Below are 21,789 nucleotides of genomic sequence, written 5' to 3'. Positions count from 1 at the left end.
AAATTTTCGCCTTTTTTCCCCATTTCGTGCCCCCAGGTGTGCCCAGGTGGCTCAGGGGGGCGGCAGCAGGGGCACCAGCAGCCTCATGGCCCCCAGGTGTGCCCAGGTGTCCCCAAACTCTCAAATTTTCGCGGATTTCCCTCAAATTTTCACCGATTTTCACCAAATTTTCACCGTTTTTTTCCCAAATTTTCGCTGTTTCTCCCCATTTTGGCACCCCCAGGTGCGCCCAGGTGGCTCAGGGGGGCGGCAGCAGGGGCACCAGCAGCCTCATGGCCCCCAGCCCCAGCGCCGCCGCCCCCAGCGCCCGCAGCCCCAGCGCCCCCCAGGGGCCCAGGCCCAGCGCTTGCCCCGCCCACCTGTGGGAGGAGCCAAAAAAAATTAATTAATCATTAATTAATTCTTAATTCACTCATAAATCCTTAATTACCACCCAATTCAGATCCCCTCCCGCCCATTAATCGGTTAATTATTATTCATGAATAATAATTATTCATTGTTATTAATGAATAATTAATGAGTTGTCCCCATTAAGAACCCTCCTTGGTTAATTAGTTAATTGATTGTTAATTAGGTCTGTGATCGGGAAGCCCTTGTGGGCGCCGTCCCCAGAATTAATTAGCTGATTAATTATTTATTAAGTATTATTTATTAATAATTTTTATATATAATAATATAAAAATATAATAAATATATGAATAATTATTAATTATATATAAATAATTATATATTATATAAAAATAAATATATATAAATAATTATTAAGTATTTATTAAGTATTTGTTAAGTATTAATACTGCTAATAAAAAGTAGTTAAATTAATAATAATAGGAATAATAATAATAGAAATAATAATAAAATACTAATAGTAATAATATTAGTAATAATAATAGTAATAATATTAGTAATAATAATAGTAAGAATAGTAATAGGAATAATTATAGGAATAATTATAGGAATAATTATAGGAATAATTATAGTAAAAATAATAAAATAGTAATAGTAATAATATTAGTAATAATAACAAACAATAATTATTATTACTTCTATAATAATAACAAACAATAATTATTATTACTTCTATAATTAATTTGTTAATTAACTGTATTAATCATTAATAATGAAAATAAAGAATAATAATGAAAATAAAGAATAATAATGAAGAGCTATAAAACCAATGTTAACTAATTCATTAGTAAATAATTAATTAATTCGTTAATTAGCTATAATAGCAATCATTAACAATACAAATAAAGAATAATAATGAATAGCTATAAAAGCAATGTTAATTAATTAATTAATTTGTAAATAATTTAGTAAATTAATTAGTAAATCAATTAAGTCGAATTCTAACATTATTTGTATTAGAATTAATTATATTAATGATTATTAATTAATTATAATATTTTATATACAATATATATTTAATTATTTTAATTTATATATAATTATAAAATAATTATTATTATAATTATTTATATATTAATTAGCTACAGGAAGTAATACTAACAAGTTAATTAATTAATTAGCTGATTACCCCCATCAGGAACCCTTCACAAACCCCTTCCCACCTTCAATCCCTTAATTACCTCAAGAATAATTAACGAACCCCAAAGCCCCCAAGTTCCATCTCCCGTTCCCATTAATTAGCAATTAATGAATAATTAAGGCAATTAATTAATGAATGGATTAATTAATTACCCGATCAGGAATCCCTCGTAGGCGGCGGCCGCCAGGAGCCCCCCCAGGGGCAGCCGCAGGGGGGAGGGGAGGTCGTGGCGCCCCGAGGCCCAAAGGAGCGCGGCCGCGGCCACGTGGCGCACCTGGAAACCAGTATGGACCAGTATAAACCAGTATGGACCAGTATGGACCGGTATGGACCGGTATGGACCGGTATGGACCCATAGAAACCCATAGAAATTAATAGAAACCAGTATGGACCAGTATGGACCAGTGCCCCGAGGCCCAAAGGAGCGCGGCCGCGGCCACGTGGCGCACCTGGAAACCAGTATGGACCAGTATAAACCAGTATGGACCGGTTAGAGACCAGTATGGACCAGTATGGACCAGTACGGACCCATAGAAACCCATAGAAATGAATAGAAACCAGTATAAACCAGTATGGACCAGTACGGACCAGTATAATCCAGTAACCCCAAACCCCCTCCCAGTCCCTCCCAGTACAAACCAGTCCAAACCAGTAACCCCAAATCCCCCTTTAACCCTTTCCCAGTCCCTCCCAGTCCCACCCAATCCCCTCCAGTTCCCTCCCAGTCCATCCCAGTATAAACCAATCCCTTCCCAGTCCCTCCCAGTCCCTCCCAGTCCCTCCCAGTCCCTCCCAGTACAAACCAGTACAAACCAGTATAACTCACCAGGCTGATGTTGGAGTCCAGCCCCATCTGGAGGTGCCTCCAGTCGAACTCCACCCCCCGCGCCCCCACCCAGAGGGGGACACACCTGAAATGGGGGGGAGGGGTCAAAAATCCCAAAATTCCCCAAATTCACCCCAAAAACCAAAAATTCCCAAAATTCCCACCAAAAAAATCCCAAAATTCCCAAAAAATTCCCGGAAAATTCCTCAAAATTCCCAATTTTTTTCCTCATTTTTTTCCTCCCCAAAAAATCCCCCCCAAAAATTCCCAGATTTTCCCCCAAAATTTCCCAAATTTCGCCCCAAAATTTCCAAAATTTGCCCCAAAATCCTCAGAAAATCCCAAAACTCCCCAAAAATTCCCAAAAATTCATTTTCCCCTCAATCTTTCATCCCCCAAAACCGTCCCAAAATTCCCCAATTTTCCCAAAAAATGCCCGAAAATTCCCCCAAAATTCCCTGAAAATTCCCCAAAAATTCTCCCAAAATTCCCCGAAAATCACCTGCAAAACACAAAAAAAAAAAATCCCCAAAAATTCCATCAAAATTTCCCAAAAGTCCTGAAATTTCCCCCAAAATTCCCTGAAAATCGCCTGCAAAACTCAGAAAAATCCCCCAAAAATTCCCTGAAAATCCCCCCAAAATTCCCCGAAAATTCCCTGAAATTTCCCCCCAAAATTCCCAAAAAATTCTCCAAAAATTCCTGAATAAAACCTGAAAAATTCCCAAATTCCCAAATATCCTCCAAAATTCCCAAATTTCCCCCAAAAATCCCCCTAAATTCCAACAAAAATCCACCAAAAATTTTTAAAAAATTCAATTTTTTCCCCATTTTTTGCCCCAAACCCCCTCAAAATCCCCCAAATGGGCCCCAAAACAACCCCAAAAATTTCCAAATTCTGGAATTTTCCCAAAATCCCCGATTTTTGCCCCAAATTCCCACCTGGCTGTGAGGAGCTCGGCGCTGGCCCAGCCCAGAGCGGCCACGAGGATCCGGAGCTCGCCCCGGCCCCCGCCCCGGCCCAGCGCCAACTGCAGCCCCCCAAGATCAGCAACGTCAACTGTGGCCCGCAGAAATTCCTGAAAAAACAGAAATTTGGGAAAAACAGTGAAAAAATGGGGAAAAACGGTGAAAAAAACGGCGAAAAACGGTGAAAAAATGGGGAAAAATGGTGAAAAAATGGGAAACAAAATGGCGGAAAATGGGAAACAAAATGGCGGAAAATGGGGACAAAATGGCGGAAAATGGGGACAAAATGGCGGAAAATGGGGGGAAAATTGGGGTTTTTGGGGAGTTTTTGATGGATTTTTTGGGATTTTGGATTTTTTGAGGCTTTTTGGGAATTTTTTTTAAAGTTTTTTTTGGGGGAATTTTGGGGAATTTTTGGGGATTTTTTGGGGATTTTTTGAGAGGATTTTTGGGCCCCGGCCCAGCGCCAACTGCAGCCCCCCAAGATCAGCAACGTCAACTGTGGCCCGCAGAAATTCCTGAAAAAACAGAAATTTGGGAAAAATGGGGAAAAAATGAAGAAAAAATGAAGAAAAAGGGGGAAAAAATGGGGGAAAAAATGGGGGAAAAGTGGGGGAAAATGGGGAGAAAAATAGGGAAAAAATGGGGAAAAAATCAGGAAAAAATAGGGGAAAATGAAAGAAAAATTGGGGGAAAATGGGGGAAAATGGGGAAAAAATGGGGAAAAAATAAGGGGAAAATGAAAGAAAAATTGGAGGGAAAATGGGGAAAATTGGGAAAAAATGGTGGAAAAATGGGGGGAAAATGGTGAAGAAATGGTGGAAAAATGGGGAAAAAATGGGGAAGAAATGGTGGAAAATGGTGGAAAAATGGTGGAAAAATTGGTGAAAAATGGGGGAAGATTTGGTTTTTTTGGGAACTTTTTGATGGATTTTTTTGGGGATTTTTTGGGAAATTTTTGGAATTTTTGCAGATATTTCTGGGAATTTTTTAGGAGATTTTTTGGGAATTTTTGGGGGAATTTTTGAGATTTTTTGGGCTGATTTAGGGGTGAATTTTGGGCTGATTTTGGGGCATTTTTTGGGGTGAATTTTGAGAGATTTTTGGACATTTTTGGGGCTATTTTAGGCAATTTTTGGGGGGATTTCTGGAGCATTTTTGGGATATTTTTGGGGAGAATTTCAGAGATTTTTGGGAGGAATATTTCAGCAGTTTTTGGGGCATTTTGGAGCTCATTTTTGGGCTCATTTTGGGACATTTTTGGGGTGAATTTTGGGGGTATTTTAGGGAATTTTTAAAAATTTTTTTGGTATTTTTGGGACATTTTTTGGGCTGATTTTGGGGGTATTTTGGGGCATTTTGGGGTGGATTTTGGGCTGATTTTGGGACATTTTTGGGTCAATTTTGGGGCATTTTTGGGCTGATTTGGAGGTAAAATTGGGCTGATTTTTGGGAGGGTTTTTAGGGATTTTTTTCGGTATTTTTAGGCTTATTTTGGGGTGAATTTTAGGGGAAATTTTTTTGTATTTTTGAGTATTTTTTCGGGTATTTTGGGACATTTTTTGCTATTTTTGGGCTGAATTTGGGACATTTTGGGGTCATTTTTGGGGTGAAATTGGGGGATTTGGGGAGGAATTTTTCAGCAATTTTTGGATTAATTTTGGGGCAATTTTAGGCCATTTTTGGGGTGAATTTTCAGGGATTTTTGGGGTGAATTTGGGGCCTTTTTGAGCCACTTTTTGGTCGTTTTTGGGCTGAATTTTGGCGATTTTGGGTCACTCACCCCCACCAGGTCGTAGCCTCCTGAGGGTCCTTCCCAGGTTGGGAAAAAAGTGGCCAAGAACAGCATCTGGGGGGGAGGGGAATTTTGGGGTAAATTCGGGGAAATTTGGGGCTCCCAGTCCCTCCCAGTTCAAGTTTTTGGGCTTCCCAGTCGGATTTTGGGGGAAATTTTGGTGATTTTGGGGTTCCCAGTTTGGTTTTGGGCATTCCCAGTTTGGATTTTGGGGTGAATTTGGGGAATTTCGGGGCTCCCAGTCCCTCCCAATTTGGTTTTGGGGCTTCCCAGTTTGGATTTTCGGGTTCCCAGTCCCTCCCAGTTTGGTTTTTGGGTGAATTTTGGGCATTTTGGGGGTTCCCAGTTTGCTTTTGGGGGTTCCCAGTTTGTCCCAGTCCCTCCCAGTTTGGTTTTGGGGGTTCCCAGTTTGGATTTTGGGGTGACTTTGGCCACTTTGGGGTTCCCAGTCCCTCCCAGTTCCCTCCCAGTCCCTTCTCCCACCTTTCCCAGTTGCACCAGTACGTAGGTGGCTCCAGCCTGGACGCAGCGCCAGAACGCGCTGTACTCGGACCTGCCACCAGTACAAACCAGTATAAACCAGTATAAACCAGTACAAACCAGTACAAACCAGTATAAACCAGTACACCCCCAAAACCCCCTCCCAGCTCCCTCCCAGTCCAAACCAGTAACCCCAAACCCCCCCTTTAACCCTTTCCCATCCCCTCCCAGTCCCCTCCCAGTTCGTCCCAGTTTGTCCCAGTTGCTCACAGGCCACTGCATTTGTAGGTGATGAAATACGGGAAATACGCGAGCGCGAAGCAATTCCCGAAGTGAAAAAGCGTCATGGCCGCTCCGGGGGGTCCCCCCGAGGGGAATTTTTGGTGAAATTCCCGAATTTTTGGGGCGATTTTTAGCGATTTTTGGGATTTTTGGGGGGGAATTTTTGGCGCTTCCGGGGCCTGACGGCCGCGGGGGGTGATGGGAAAGCGAGGCCGCGCCTACTTCCGGTGACACTTCCGGGTTCTGTGAGGCCGCAAAGGGTGATGGGAAAGCGAGGCCGAGCTCACTTCCGGTGGCGCATCCGAATTGGGGTGGGGGTTTGGGGAGGCCACGCCCACAAACGGAGAAAATGGCGGCCGGGGAGCGGAAATGGCGGGAAAATCGCTCGAAAACGCGGAAAATCCGCCCAAATATCCCCAAAATTCCCGAAATTCAACCGAAATTGTGGGAAATGTACTCAAAATTCCCTAAAATTCCAGGAAATTCAGCCGAAATCGCGAGAAATTAACCCAAAATTCCACAAAATTCACCGTAAATCCGGGGAAAGTCCTAAAAAATTGTTGAAAATTCCCCCAAAATTCCGGGAAATTCCCTCAAAGTTCCCCAAAATTCCACAAAATTCGCCCGAAATTGTGGGGAATTCACCCAAAATTCCACAAAATTCCGGGAAATTTACCCAAAACCCGCAGGAAATTCAGTCCAAATTCCCCAAAATTATGGGAAATTCACCCCAAATGACCCAAAAATCCTTGGAAATGCCCCAAAATCCCAGGAAATAATAATTTTAAAAAACCCCAAACCTTAAAATCCCAGGAAATTCCCCAAATCCTTGGAAATTTTTTAAAATGCCCCCAAAATATGGGAAGAAAAAGGGGAATTTTGGGGGATTTTAGGGGATTTTGGACACATTTTGAGGAATTTGGTGGGAAATTTCCGGGAATTTTGAGACATTTTGGGGAATTTTCGAGGGATTTTGAGGGAATTCCGGAGATTTTTGGGGATTTTTTTTTTTTTTTTTTTTAATTTTCAGGAATTTTCAGGATTTTTTGGGGGAATTTTTTTGGTATTTTGTGAAAATTTTCCAGGATTTTTGGGTGAATTTTGTGGCACTTTTTTTGAAATTTTTGGGGTATTTGGGGGAATTTTCTGGGATTTTTTGTGGGAAATTTTCGGGATTTTGAGGGGGGAATTTTTCAGGATTTTGGGGGGAAATTTTGGGGGAATTTTTGTGGGAAATTTTCGGGATTTTGGGGTGAATTTTGAGGGGTTTTTTGAGAATTTTTGGGGAAATTTTTAGTAGAAAATTTTCGGGGATTTTCAGCGAATTTTGAGCCATTTTGGGGGATTTTTTTGAGGGATTTTTGGGATTTTGGGGGATTTTTGGGGGGGATTTTGGGGGGGGGATTTTTGAGACTTTTTTTGGGATTTTGGGGTGAATTTTGTGCGCACTTTTTTTGAAATTTTTGGGGAATTTTTGTGGCAAATTTTGAGGATTTGGGGGGGAAATTTTGGGGGATTTTTTGTGGGAAATTTTCAGGATTTTGGGGGGAATTTTTTGGGATTTTCAGCGAATTTTGAGGCATTTTTGGGGGATTTTTTTGAGGGATTTTTGGATTTTGGGGGTTTTTTTTGAGGGATTTTTGGGAATTTTTGGGTATTTTTTTGGGGTTTGTTTTGGGGATTTTCCGAATTTTGGGGTCCCCCTCCCCCTTTTCCCCTCCCCCTGCCCCTCCCCCCCGCGCTGTTTACCCGGACTTTGCCCCCCCCCCCGCCCCCATAAATGGTGCGGCCCAAGGGGGGGGCGGGGAACGGAGCGGCCGCGACCAACGGTGGGTGCGGGGGGGGGGGACCCCGAATCCGGGGGGAAAAATCCGAATTTTTGGGGGAAAAATTCCAATTCTGAGGGGGAAAGATCGAAATTTTGGGGGGAAAATTCAAATTTTGGGTGGAAAAATTCGAATTTTGGGGGGAAAATTCAAATTTTTTGGGGAGAGAAATCCAAATTTGGGGGGCAAAAATTCCAATTCTGAGGGGGAAAAATCGAAATTTTGGGGGGAAAATTCAAATTCTTGGGGAGAAACCCCCAAATTTTGAGGGGAAAATTCAAATTTTGGGGGGAAAAATTCAATTTTTGAGGGGGAAAATTCCAATTCTGGGGAAAAAAATGCAAATTTTGGGGGCAAAAATTCCAATTCTGAGGGGGAAAAATCCAATTTTTGAGGGGAAAACTCAAATTTTGGGGAGAAAAATCCGAATTTTGGGGTCCCAGGGGGATTTTTTGGGGGAGAAAAGCAAAATTTTGTGGGGGGGAAAATGTAAATTTGGGGAGAAAAATGGGAATTTTGGAGGGAAATGCAAATTTTGGGTGGGAAAATTCGAATTTTGGGGAGGGAATTCAAATTTGGGGGGCAGAAAAATCCCAAATTTTGGATTCCCTGCAAAGATTTGGGGGGAAATCCTGAAATTTTGGGGGGATAAATCCTGAAATTGGGGGGTCAAATCGTGGAATTTTGGGGGGTGACAATCCTGGAATTTTGGGGAAAATTCTGGAATTTTGGGGGGAAAATTCGGGAATTTTTGGGGGGAAAATTCTGGGATTTTGGGGCTGAAATCCTGGGTTTTTTGGGGTGAAATGTGGGAATTTTCAGGGTGAAATCCTGGAATTTTATTGGGAAAATTCACGAATTTCTGAGGGTAAATGCTGGAATTTTTGAGGAGAAATTCTGGGATTTTGGGGGTGAAAATCCTGGAAATTTTTGGGGAAAATTCGGGAATTTTGGAGGGTAAATTCTGGATTTTTGGGGGGATAAATTTCGGAAATTTGGGGAAAATTCCGGGATTTTTGAGGGGGGAAATTTTGGAATTTTGGGGATAAATCCTGGAATTTTTGGGGGGGGGGGGGGAATTCAGGAATTTTTGGAGAAAAATCCTGGAAATTTTGGGGGAAAATTCTGGAATTTTTGAGGGTAAATTCTGGAATTTTTGGGGATAAATCTGGAATTTTGGGGGGATAAATTTTGGAAATTTGGGGAAATTCGGAATTTTGAGGGTGAAATCCTGGAATTTTATTGGGAAAATTCAGGCATTTCTGAGGGTAAATTCTGGAATTTTGGGGGGGGAAATTCGGGGATTTTTGAGGGGGTAAATTTTGGAATTTTGGGGATAAATCCTGGAATTTTGGGGGGGTTGAAATCCTGGAATTTTGGGGGAAAATTCTGCAATTTTCGGGGAAAATTTTGGATTTTTGGGGGGTTAAATTCAGGAATTTTTGGGGGAAAATTCTGCAATTTTCGGGGAAAAATCTGGATTTTTGAGGGAGGGAAATTCAGGAATTTTTGAGAAAAATCCGGGAAATTTTGGGGGAAAATTCGGGAATATTTTTGGGGTAAATACTGGAATTTTGTGGGGTGTAAAATTCAGGAATTTTGGGGTGAAATGTGGGAATTTTGGGGTCCCCAGGACGCAGCATGGCCGGGGCTCCCCCCGGGCTGATGGGGGCGCTGCTGCTGCTGCTGCTGCTGCTGAGCTCGGGTGAGACCCCCGCCCCAATTTTGGGGTCGTTTCCCCCCAATTTTGGGGTCGTTTCTCCCAATTATGGGGAGATTCTGACCCCATCCCCCCAAATCCACCCAAAAAAACCCCAAAAAAAAAAAACCCCAAAAAAAAACCCAAAATCCCACCCCAATCCCCCCCCCTAAATCCCAAATTTACAACCCCAAAATCCACCCCCAAACCCCCCTAAATCGCCCCCCCAAAATCCCAAATCCCACCCAAATTCCCACCCAAATTCCCCCCTAAATTCCCCCAACCCCCCCCAAATCCCTCCCCAAAAACCCCAAAACCCCCAATTTCCCCCAATTTTCACCAATTTCCCCCAATTTTCACCAATTTCCCCCCAATTTCTCGCCCAATTTCCCCCCTAAAAACCCCAAATCTCCTCCCAATTTCCCCCATTTCCCCCCAAATCCCCCCCAAATCTCCCCCGTTTTACCCCAAATCCAACCCCAAAACCCCAATTTCCCCTCAATTTCCCCCAAATCCCCCCCAATTTTCCCTCAATTTCTCGCCCAATTTCCCCCCAAATCTCCCCCAAAAACCCCAAAATCTCCCCCAAATCTCCCCCAAACCCCCAAATCCCCCCTTAGAAACCCCAAATCCCCCTCAAGTCCCCTCAAATCTCCCCCAGTTTCCCCCAATTTCTCCCCCAAATCCCCCCTAATTTTACCCCAATTTCCCCCCAATTTCCTCCCCAAATCCCCCCCAATTCCTCCCAAATTTCCCCCAAATATCCCCCCCAAAACCCCTCAAAAACCCCAAATCCCCCCCAAAAACCGCAAACCTCCCCCTAGAAACCCCAAATCTCCCTCAAATCTACCCCAATTTCTCGCCCAAATTTCCCCCCAAATCCCCCCCTAAAAACCCCAAATCCCCCCCAATTCCCCCCAATTCCCCCGTTTTCCCCATTTTCCCTCACAAATTCCCTCCAAAACCCACAAATCCCCCCAAAAACCCCAAATTCCCCCCAATTTCCCCCATTTCCCCCCCATTTCCCCCCCATTTCCCTCACAAATGCCCCCCGAAATCCGCCCCAAATCCCCCCCCAAAAACCCCAAATTTCCCCCCAAAATCCCCCTCAAAAACCCCCAATTTCCCCAAATTTCCCTCATTTTCCCCCCAATTTCCCCCCAAATCCCCCCCAATTTCCCCCATTTTCCCCCCCATTTTCTCCCCCATTTCCCTCACAAATGGCCCCGGAATTCGCCCAAATCCCCCCCAAAAACCCCCAATTTCCCCCATTTTCCCCCCAAAACCCCTCAAAATCCCCCCCAAAAACCCCTCAAAAACCCCAAATCTCCCCCAATTTCCCCCCAAATCCCCCCAATTTCCCCCATTTTCCCCCCAATTTCCCCCCAATTTCCCCCCATTTCCCGCCCATTTCCCTCACAAATCCTCCCCGAAATCCGCCCCAAATCCCCCCCAAAACCCCTCAAAAACCCCAAATTTCCCCCAATTTCCCTCATTTTCCCCCCAATTTCCCCCCAAATCTCCCCCAATTTCCCCCATTTCCCCCCCATTTTCCCCCCCATTTTCCCCCATTTCCCGCCCATTTCCCTCACAAATCCCCCCCGAAATCCGCCCCAAATCCCCCCCCCAAAACCCCAAATTTCCCCCCAAAAACCCCCCCAAAACCCCCAAATTTCCCCCATTTCCCTCCAATTTCCCCCCAATTTCCCCCCAATTTCCCCTATTTTCCCCTCACAAATCCCCCCCGAAATCCGCCCCAAATCCCCCCCAAAAAACCCCAAATTCCCCCCAATTTCCCCCCCAATTTCCCCCATTTCCCTCACAAATCCCCCCCGAAATCCGCCCCAAATCCCCCCCAAAACCCCAAATTTCCCCCAAAATCCGCCCCAAATCACCCTCAAAAACCCCAAATTTCCCCTATTTTCCCTCACAAATCCCCCCCAAAACCCAAAAACCCCCCCAAAAACCCCAAATTCCCCCCCAATTTCCCCCATTTCCCCCCCATTTCCCTCACAAATCCCCCCCCCAAATCCCCCCCAAAACCCCTCAAAATCCCCCCCAAAAACCCCAATTTCCCCCAATTTTAACCCCAAATTTCCCCAAATTCCCCCCAAATTTCCCCCAAATTTCCCCCCCTGACTCTCGGCCCCTCCCCCCACAGCGGCCTCGGCCCCTCCCCCCCCCTCGGCCGCCCCTCCCCCCCCCGGGCCGGGGGCTCTGGGGCAGCTCCGGGGGCTCCTGGGCCGGGCGGGTTCGGCAGCCGGGACCCTCCTGGGGGGGCTGCGAATGCCCCCGAAACGCCCCCAAAAACCCCAAATCCGCCCCAAATCTGCCCCGTTTCACCCCAAATCCAACCCATAAACCCCAATTTCCCCTCAATTTCCCACAAATCTCCCCCAATTTCCCCATTTTTCCCCAAAATCCCCCCAATTTTCCCTCAATTTCTCGCCCAATTTCTCCCCAATTCTCCCCCAATCTCCCCCAAATCTCCCCCAATTCCTCCCAAATATCGCCCCCAAAACGCCTCAGAAACCCCCAAATCCCCCCCAAAAACCCCAAATTCCCCTCAAATTTTCCCCCAAATGCCCCCCAATTTCCCCCATTTTTCCCCCTAAAATTTCCCCCAAAAACCCCAATTTCTCCCCCATTTCCCCCCTCAATTCCCCCAAATCCCCCCCAATTTCCCCCAATTTCCCCATTTTCCGCCAAATCCCCCCCAATTCCCCAAATCTCCCTCAAATCTCCCCCAATTTTCCCCCCATTTCCCCCCAAAACCCCCAAATCCCCCCCTAGAAACCCCAAATCCTCCCCAAATCCCCCCCAAATCCCCTCAAATCTCCCCCAATTTTCCCCCATTTTCCCCGAATTTTCCCCCAAATTTCCCCCCCAATTTCCCCCATTTCCCTCACAAATCCCCCCCGAAATCCACCCCAAATCCCCCTCAAAAACCCCAAATTTCCCCAAATTTCCCTCATATTCCCCCAATTTCCCTCATATTCCCCCCAATTTCCCCTCACAAATCCCCCCCAAAACCCACAAATCCCCCTCAAAAACCCAAATCCCCCCCAATTTCCCCCATTTCCCCCCCATTTCCCTCACAAATCCCCCCCAAAACCCCTCAAAAACCCCTCAAAATCCCCAACCCCTCAAAATCCCCCCAAAAACCCCAAATTCCCCCCAATTTCCCCCATTTCCCGCCCATTTCCCTCACAAATCCTCCCCGAAATCCGCCCCAAATCCCCCCCAAAACCCCTCAAAAACCCCAAATTTCCCCAAATTTCCCTCATATTCCCCCCAATTTCCCCCCAATTTCCCCTATTTTCCCTCACAAATCCCCCCCAATTTCCCCCCAATTTCCCCCATTTCCCGCCCATTTCCCTCACAAATCCCCCCCCGAAATCCGCCCCAAATCCCCCCCAAAACCCCAAATTTCCCCCCAAAAACCCCCAATTTCCCCCAAATTTCGCCCAAATTTCCCCCCCCGACTCTCGGCCCCTCCCCCCACAGCGGCCTCGGCCCCTCCCCCCCCCTCGGCCGCCCCTCCCCCCCCCGGGCCGGGGGCTCTGGGGCAGCTCCGGGGGCTCCTGGGCCGGGCGGGTTCGGCAGCCGGGACCCTCCTGGGGGGGCTGCGAATGCCCCCGCACGGACTCAGGTGAGGGGAGGGCGGGGATGCATTGGAAATTAATTAAAATTAATTAAAAATATTAATTTAATAAAAAAGGGATTTTAAAAATGGATTTAATCAAAATTTAATTGAAAAAAAATTAATTGAAAAAAATGTAATAAAAAAAATTAATTTCAAAAAATCTGATTTTTTAAAAATTCATTTAAAAAATTGAATGATAAAAATCAATTTTAAATATAATTTTAAAAAATTAATTTTAAAAAATTAATTTAAAAAAATTAATTCAAAAAATTGATTTAAAATTTGATTTAATCAAAATTCAATTGAAAAAAATTAATTGAAAAAAATTTAATTAAAAAAATATCTCATTTTCAAAAATTCATTTAAAAAATTCAATGATGAAAATCAATTTAAAAATTATTTTAAAAAATTAATTTAAAAAGAATTAATTTAAAAAGATTAATTTAATAGAAAAGGGATTTTAAAAATGGATTTAATCAGAATTTAATTTAAAAAAATTTTAATTGAAAAAAATTTAATTTAAAAAATATCTCATTTTCAAAAATTCATTTAAAAAATTGAATGATGAAAATCAATTTAAAAATTAATTTTAAAAAAATTAATTTAATAAAATTAATTTAAAAATATTAATGTAAAAATATTAATTTAAAATGGATTTAAAAATTGATTTTATCAAAATTTAATTAAAAAATTAATTAGAAATTAATTTTAAAAATTAATTTTAAAATATCTGATTTTTTAAAAAGTCATTTAAAAATGCAATGATGAAAATCAATTTAAAAATTAAGTTTAAAAAAATTAATTTAAAAAAATTAATTTTAAAAAATTAATTTTAAAAAGATTAATTTAATAAAAAAGGGATTTTAAAATGGATTTAATCAAAATGTAATTGAAAAAAATTAATTGAAAAAAATTTAATTTAAAAAAGATCTGATTTTCAAAAATTCATTTAAAAAATTGAATGATGAAAATCAATTTTAAAAATAATTTTAAAAAATTAATTTAAAAAATATGAATTTAATAAAAAAGGGATTGAAAAATTGATTTAATCAAAATTTAATTTTAAAAAAATTTAATTAAAAAAATTAATTCAAAAAAATTTAATTAAAAAAAATCTCATTTTCAAAAATTCATTTAAAAAATTGAATGATGAAAATCAATTAAAAAATTATTTTTAAAAAATTAATTTAAAAATATTAATCTAAAAATATTAATTTTAAAAAATGGATTTAAAAATGGATTTAAGCAAAATGTAATTGAAAAAAAATTAATTAAAAAAAATTAATTTTAAAAAAATTTAATTTCAAAAAGATCTGATTTTCAAAAATTCATTTAAAAATGTAATGATGAAAATCAATTTAAAAATTAATTTAAAAAAAAAATTTAAAAAAATTAATTTAAAATATTAATTTTAAAAAATGGATTTAAAATTGATTTAACCAAAATGTAATTGAAAAAAAATTAATTGAAAAAATTTTAATTTAAAAAATATCTCATTTTCAAAAATTCATTTAAAAAATTGAATGATGAAAATCAATTTAAAAATTAATTTTAAAAAATTAATTTAATAAAATTAATTTAAAAATATTAATGTAAAATATTAATTTAAAATGGATTTAAAAATTGATTTTATCAAAATTTAATTAAAAAATTAATTAGAAATTAATTTAAAAAATTAATTTTAAAATATCTGATTTTTTAAAAAGTCATTTAAAAATGCAATGATGAAAATCAATTTAAAAATTAAGTTTAAAAAAATTAATTTAAAAAAATTAATTTTAAAAAATTAATTTTAAAAAGATTAATTTAATAAAAAAGGGATTTTAAAAATGGATTTAATCAGAATTTAATTAAAAAAAATTTTAATTGAAAAAAATTTAATTTAAAAAAGATCTGATTTTCAAAAATTCATTTAAAAAATTGAATGATGAAAATCAATTTAAAAATTAATTTTAAAAAAATTAATTTAATAAAATTAATTTAAAAATATTAATGTAAAATATTAATTTAAAATGGATTTAAAAATTGATTTTATCAAAATTTAATTAAAAAATTAATTAGAAATTAATTTAAAAAATTAATTTTAAAATATCTGATTTTTTAAAAAGTCATTTAAAAATGCAATGATGAAAATCAATTTAAAAATTAAGTTTAAAAAAATTAATTTAAAAAAATTAATTTTAAAAAATTAATTTTAAAAAGATTAATTTAATAAAAAAGGGATTTTAAAAATGGATTTAATCAAAATGTAATTGAAAAAAAAATTAATTGAAAAAATTTAATTTCAAAAATATCTGATGTTTTTAAAAATTGATTTTAAAAAGTTAATGGTGAAAATCAATTTAAAAATTGATTTTAAAAAATTTAATTAAAAAAATTAATTTTAAAATATTAATGTAAAAATATTAATTAAAAATGGATTTAAAAATGGATTTAATCAAAATTTAATTTTAAAAAAATTTAATTTAAAAAATTAATTTCAAAAATATCTGATTTTTTTAAAAATGTAATGATGAAAATCAATTTAAAAATTAATTTTAAAAAATTTAAAAATATTAATTTAAAAAAATTAATTTCAAAAATATCTGATTTTTTAAAAATTCATTTAAAAATGTAATGATGAAAATCAATTTTAAAATTAATATTAAAATATTAATTTAATAAAAAATTTAATAAAGAAATTCATGTAAAAAATTAACGTAAAAATTGATTTTCAAAAAATTAATTAAAGAAATTAATTTTTAAAAAATTTTATTAGAAAAATTAATTTTAAAAAATGTAATAAGAATTAATGAAAAAATAATTTAAAAATCAAATTATAAAAATTATTGGAAATAATTAATTTTAAAAATTAATTGAAATTAATTTTTTAAAAAATTTAATTTAAAAAATAACTTTAAAATTTTGTGATCAATTGAAAATAATTAAGTAATTAAAAATTTTATTTAAAAGCATTAATTAAGGAAAATAATTTTTAAATTAATTTAAAAATGGATTTAAAAACACTTAATTAAAAAATTAATTTTAGAAAATAATTAAAAATTAATTTTAAAAATTTAAATTAAAAAATTTAATTTAAAAATTAATTTAAAAAACTAATTTTAAAAATTGATTTAAAAAATTAAAAATTAAATTTAAAAAATTAATTAAAAACTAATTTTAAAAAATGCAATTTAAAAAATTAATTTTAAAAATTAATTTAAAAATTAATTTCAAATTAATTTTAAAACATTTAATTAAAAATTAATTTAAAAATTAATTTTAAAACGTTTAATTAAAAATTATTTTTTAAATTTAAAAATTCATTTTAAAAAATTAAAAAATTCCTTAAGAATTAACTTTAAAAATTACTTTTAAAAATTAATTTTAAAAAATTTAAAAATTCAAAAAATAATTAATTTTAAAAATTTTAAAAATTAATTAAAATTTAAACATATAAAATTTAAACATATAAAATTTAAAAAAAATTAATTAAAAAATTTAAACATATTCCACCCAAAGAAACAAAACAAAAAAAAAACCCAAAAAAAAACCCCCCCAAAAATCCCAAAAAAAACCCCAAAAATTCAAAACCTCCTCCCAAAAAACCCCCAAAAAATCCGATTTTTTCCCCCAAAATTGAGGTTTTTTTCCCCCAAAATTGCGGTTTTTCTCCCCCAAACCCCCCTAAAATCGGGATTTTTCCCCCCAAATTTTTTTTTCCCCTAAAATTGTTTATTTTTTTCCCCTAAAATGGGAATTTTTTCCCAAATTTGGGGTTTTTTTTCCCCAGAACCGCCTACGAGCAGGGGGTGACGGCGGCCGTGACCTACAGCGGGATCCTGACGGATCAGCTCTACCATTGGTGGCAGGGGGAGCAGTGACCCCAAAATCGCCCGAAATCGCCCCAAAAATTGGGGGGAAAACCCCAAAATTTGGGGGGGGGAAAAAGAGGCGGGGGTGTCGGTGTGAAAATAAAAAAAATTGGGGTGAAAAAGATGGAAAAATGAGGGAAAAAATGGGGAAAAATGGGGTGGGAAATGGTGGGAAATGGGGGGAAAATGGTGGAAAAATGGTAAAAAATGGGTGGGAAAAATGGGGTGGAAATGGTGGGAAATGGGGGGGAAAAAAGCAAAAAAATGGGGGGAAAAATGGGTGGAAAATGGTGGGAAAATGGGGGGAAAATGGTGAAAAATGGGGTGAAAAAAGGAAAAAAATGGGGTGGAAAATGGTGAAAAATGGGAGGAAAAAAAGGAAAAAAATGGGGGGAAAATGGTGAAAAATGGGGTGGAAAATGGTAAAAAATGGGGTGAAAATGGTAAAAAATGGGGTGGAAATGGTAAAAAAATGGGGTGGAAAATGGTGAAAAATGGGGGTAAAAAAACGGGGTGGAAAAATACTCCAAAAATGAGAGAAATAACCCAAAAATGGGAGTGGGAAAGGTAAAAAAATGGGGTAAAAAAAGGAAAAAAATGGGGCTGGAAATGGTGAAAAATGGGGTGGAAAAATGGTGAAAAATGGGGTGGAAAAATGGTGAAAAATGGGGGAAAAAAGCAAAAAAAAATGGGGTGGAAAATGGTGAAAAATGGGGGAAAAAAGCAAAAAATGGGGTGAAAATGGTAAAAAATGGGGGGGGGAAATGGTAAAAAATGGGGCTGGAAAATGTGGGAAAATGGGGGTAAAAAAAGGAAAAAATGGACTGGAAAAACATCAAAAACTGAGGAAAATCAGTCAAAAAATGGGGTTGGAAATGGTGGAAAAATGGGATGGAAAATGGTGGAAAAATGGGGGAAAAAAGGAAAAAAATGGGGGTGAAAATGTTGAAAAATGGGGTGGAAAAGGCAAAAAAATTGAGCTGGAAAATGGTGAAAAATGGGGGTAAGAAAGGAAAAAAATGGGGTGAAAATGGTGGAAAAATGGGGTGGAAATGGTGGAAAATGGTAAAAATATGGGGGTGAAAAATATCGAAAAATGAGGGAAATCAGTCAAAAAATGGGGGTGGAAATGGTGAAAAATGGGGGTAAAAAAGGAAAAAATGGGGTGAAAATGGTGGAAAAATGGGGGGAAAAAAGGAAAAAAATGGGGGTGAAAATGGTGGAAAAATGGGGTGGAAAAATGGTGGAAAATGGTAAAAAATGGGTGGGAAAAATGGGGTGGAAATGGTGAAAAATGGGGTGGAAAATGGTAAAAAATGGGGTGGAAAAAGGAAAAAATGGGGTGGAAAATGGTGAAAAATGGGGGTGGAAAACATCCAAAAATGAGGAAAATAACTCAAAAAATGGGGTGGAAAAATGGTAAAAAATGGGGTTGGGAAAGGTGGAAAAATGGGGTGGAAATGGTGAAAAATGGGGGTGAAAATGGTGGAAAATGGGAGGAAAAAAAGGAAAAAAATGGGGTGGAAAATGGTGGAAAAATGGGGTGAAAAAAGCAAAAAAAATGGGGTGGAAAATGCTAAAAAATTGGGTGGAAAAATGGGGTGGAAAATGGTGAAAAATGGGGGTAAAAAAGGAAAAAATGGAGTGGAAAAACATCAAAAAATGAGGAAAATAAGGAAAAAAATTGGGTGGAAATGGTGGAAAAATGGGGCTGAGAAAGATCAAAAAATGAGGAAAATAAATCAAAAAATGGGGGTGGGAAAGGAAAAAAATGGGGTGGAAAATGGTGGAAAAATGGGGTGGAAATGGTGGAAAAATGGGGTGGAAAAATGGTGAAAAATGGGGTGAAAAAAGGAAAAAAATGGGGTGGAAATGGTGGAAAATGGGGTGGAAATGGTGAAAAATGGGGGAGAAAAAAGGAAAAAAATGGGGGGGAAATGGTGGAAAATGGGGTGGAAATGGTGAAAAATAGCAAAAAAAATGGGGTGGAAAATGGTGAAAAATGGGGGGAAAAAAAGGAAAAAAATGGAGTGGAAAAACATCAAAAAATGAGGAAAATCAGTCAAAAAATGGGGTTGGAAATGGTGGAAAAATGGGGTGGAAAATGGTGAAAAATGGGAGGAAAAAAAGAAAAAAAATGGGGTGGAAAATGGTGAAAAATGGGGTGGAAAAGGCAAAAAAATTGAGCTGGAAATGGTGAAAAATGGGGGTAAAAAAGGCAAAAAAATGGGGTGAAAATGGTAAAAAATGGGAGTGGAAATGGTGAAAAATGGGGTTGGAAATGGTGAAAAATGGGGGTAAAAAAAAGGAAAAAAATGGGGTGGAAATGGTGAAAAATGGGGTGGAAAAGGCAAAAAAATTGAGCTGGAAAATGGTAAAAAATGGGGTGGAAAAATGGTGAAAAATTGGGTTGGAAATGGTGAAAAAATGGGGGGAAAAATGGGGGGAAAATGGTGAAAAATGGGTTTGGAAATGGTAAAAAATGGGGTGGGAAAATGGTGAAAAATTGGGGTAAAAAAGGAAAAAAATGGAGTGGAAAAACATCAAAAAATGAGGAAAATCAGTCAAAAAATGGGGGTGAAAATAGTGAAAAATGGGGGGGAAAAAGGAAAAAAATGGGGTGAAAATGGTGGAAAATGGGGGGGAAAAGGCAAAAAATTGAGCTGGAAAATGGTGAAAAATGGGGGTAAGAAAGGAAAAAAATGGGGTGAAAATGGTGGAAAAATGGGGTGGAAATGGTGGAAAATGGTAAAAATATGGGGGTGAAAAATATCGAAAAATGAGGGAAATCAGTCAAAAAATGGGGGTGGAAATGGTGAAAAATGGGGGAAAAAAGGAAAAAATGGGGTGGAAATGGTGGAAAAATGGGATGGAAAATGGTGGAAAAATGGGGGTAAAAAAGGAAAAAAATGGGGGTGAAAATGGTGAAAAATGAGGTGGAAAATGGTGAAAAATGGGGTGGAAAAATGGTGAAAAATGGGGTGGAAAATGGTGAAAAATGGGGGAAAAAAGCAAAAAAAAATGGGGTGGAAAAACATCAAAAAATGAGGAAAATCAGTCAAAAAATGGGGGTGAAAAATGGTGAAAAATGGGGTGAAAAAAGGAAAAAAATGGGGTGAAAATGGTGGAAAATGGGGGGGAAAAGGCAAAAAAATGGGGTGAAAATGGTAAAAAATGGGGTGGAAAATGGTGAAAAATGGGGGTAAAAAAAGGAAAAAAATGGGGTGGAAATGGTGAAAAATGGGGGTGGAAATGGTGGAAAATGGGAGGAAAAAAGGAAAAAAATGGGGTGAAGATGGTGGAAAAATGGGATGGAAAAATGGTGGAAAAAGGTAAAAAATGGGTGGGAAAAATGGGGTGGAAATGGTGAAAAATGGGGTGGAAAAATGGTGAAAAATGGGGTGGAAAATGGTGAAAATATGGGGGTGAAAAATATCAAAAAATGAGGAAAATCAGTCAAAAAATGGGGGTGAAAATAGTGAAAAATGGGGGAAAAAAGGAAAAAATTGGGTGGAAATGGTGGAAAAATGGGATGGAAAATGGTGGAAAAATGGGGGTAAAAAAGGAAAAAAATGGGGGTGAAAATGGTGGAAAAATGGGGTGGAAAAATGGGGTGGAAAATGGTAAAAAATGGGTGGGAAAAATGGGGTGGAAATGGTGAAAAATGGGGTGGAAAAATGGTGAAAAATGGGGTGGAAAATGGTGAAAAATGGGGGGAAAAAAGCAAAAAAAATGGGGTGGAAAATGGTAAAAAATGGGGAGAAAAAAAGCAAAAAAAATGGGGGGGAAATGGTGGAAAATGGGGTGGAAATGGTGAAAAATAGCAAAAAAAATGGGGTGGAAAATGGTGAAAAATGGGGGTAAAAAAAGGAAAAAAATGGAGTGGAAAAACATCAAAAAATGAGGAAAATCAGTCAAAAAATGGGGGTGAAATTAGTGAAAAATGGGGGGGAAAAAGGAAAAAAATGGGGTGAAAATGGTGGAAAATGGGGGGGAAAAGGGAAAAAAATAGGGTGGAAAATGGTGAAAAATGGGGGGGGAAAAGCAAAAAAATGGAGTGGAAAATGGTAAAAAATGGGAGTGGAAATGGTGAAAAATGGGGGGAAAAAAGGAAAAAAATGGGGTGGAAATGGTGAAAAATGGGGGTGAAAATGGTGGAAAATGGGAGGAAAAAAAGGAAAAAAATGGGGGTGAAGATGGTGGAAAAATGGGATGGAAAAATGGTGGAAAATGGTAAAAAATGGGTGGGAAAAATGGGGTGGAAAAATGGTGAAAAATGGGGTGGAAAAATGGTGAAAAATGGGGTGGAAAATGGTGAAAATATGGGGGTGAAAAATATCGAAAAATGAGGGAAATCAGTCAAAAAATGGGGGTGGAAATGGTGAAAAATGGGGGTAAAAAAGGAAAAAATGGGGGTGAAAATGGTGGAAAAATGGGATGGAAAATGGTGGAAAAATGGGGGGAAAAAAGGAAAAAAATGGGGGTGAAAATGGTGGAAAATGGGGTGGAAATGGTAAAAAATGGGGTGGAAAATGGTGGAAAATGGGGGAAAAAAAGCAAAAAAAATGGGGTGGAAAATGGTGAAAAATGGGGTGGAAAAGGCAAAAAAATTGAGCTGGAAAATGGTGAAAAATGGGGGTAAAAAAGGCAAAAAAATGGGGTGAAAATGGTAAAAAATGGGGTGGAAAATGGTGAAAAATGGGGGGAAAAAAGGAAAAAAATGGGGTGGAAATGGTGAAAAATAGCAAAAAAAATGGGGTGGAAAATGGTGAAAAATGGAGTGGAAAAACATCAAAAAATGAGGAAAATCAGTCAAAAAATGGGGGTGAAAATAGTGAAAAATGGGGGGGAAAAAAGGAAAAA

At 38.0% G+C, this 21,789-nt stretch overlaps 1 protein-coding gene and 1 long non-coding RNA gene across 2 annotated transcripts; one reads left to right on the top strand and one right to left on the bottom strand.

Annotated features, from left to right (window-relative positions):
• Positions 1-88: 88 nt before the first annotated feature.
• On the bottom strand, positions 89-6,142 carry TMEM147 (transmembrane protein 147). The gene is made up of 7 exons (XM_071419582.1): positions 5,890-6,142; positions 5,623-5,692; positions 5,128-5,193; positions 3,318-3,454; positions 2,376-2,460; positions 1,702-1,823; positions 89-359 (listed from the first exon to the last, which is right to left on the bottom strand). Exons 1-7 carry the CDS (start codon positions 5,964-5,966, stop codon positions 239-241), a joined length of 678 nt encoding a protein of 225 aa, XP_071275683.1. The 5' UTR covers positions 5,967-6,142; the 3' UTR covers positions 89-238.
• A 1,492-nt stretch (positions 6,143-7,634) lies between these two features.
• LOC139586283 (uncharacterized) lies at positions 7,635-11,886 on the top strand. Its single transcript, XR_011677684.1, has 3 exons — positions 7,635-7,730; positions 9,361-9,432; positions 11,588-11,886. It is a non-coding gene; the product is annotated as an uncharacterized lncRNA (long non-coding RNA).
• The last annotated feature ends 9,903 nt before the right edge of the window (positions 11,887-21,789 follow it).

This window comes from Agelaius tricolor, unplaced genomic scaffold (assembly GCF_023055355.1).
Source record: "Agelaius tricolor isolate 1412-34295 unplaced genomic scaffold, bAgeTri1.0.p SCAF_111, whole genome shotgun sequence".
Taxonomy (NCBI): Eukaryota; Metazoa; Chordata; class Aves; order Passeriformes; family Icteridae; genus Agelaius; species Agelaius tricolor.
The sequence above is the reverse complement of the archived record's forward strand: the minus strand, read 5'-3'. Positions and strand labels throughout refer to the sequence as shown.

Excerpts from the sequence above, each read along its gene's own strand:
- TMEM147 (XM_071419582.1), bottom strand. The coding sequence starts at position 5,966 with ATGACGCTTTTTCACTTCGGGAATTGCTTCGCGCTCGCGTATTTCCCG. Across the intron at positions 5,194-5,622 it reads TACTGGTGCAACTGGGAAAG|ATGCTGTTCTTGGCCACTTT; the intron begins GTGGGAGAAGGG and ends CCTCCCCCCCAG. Across the intron at positions 2,461-3,317 it reads GCCGAGCTCCTCACAGCCAG|GTGTGTCCCCCTCTGGGTGG; the intron begins GTGGGAATTTGG and ends CCCCCATTTCAG.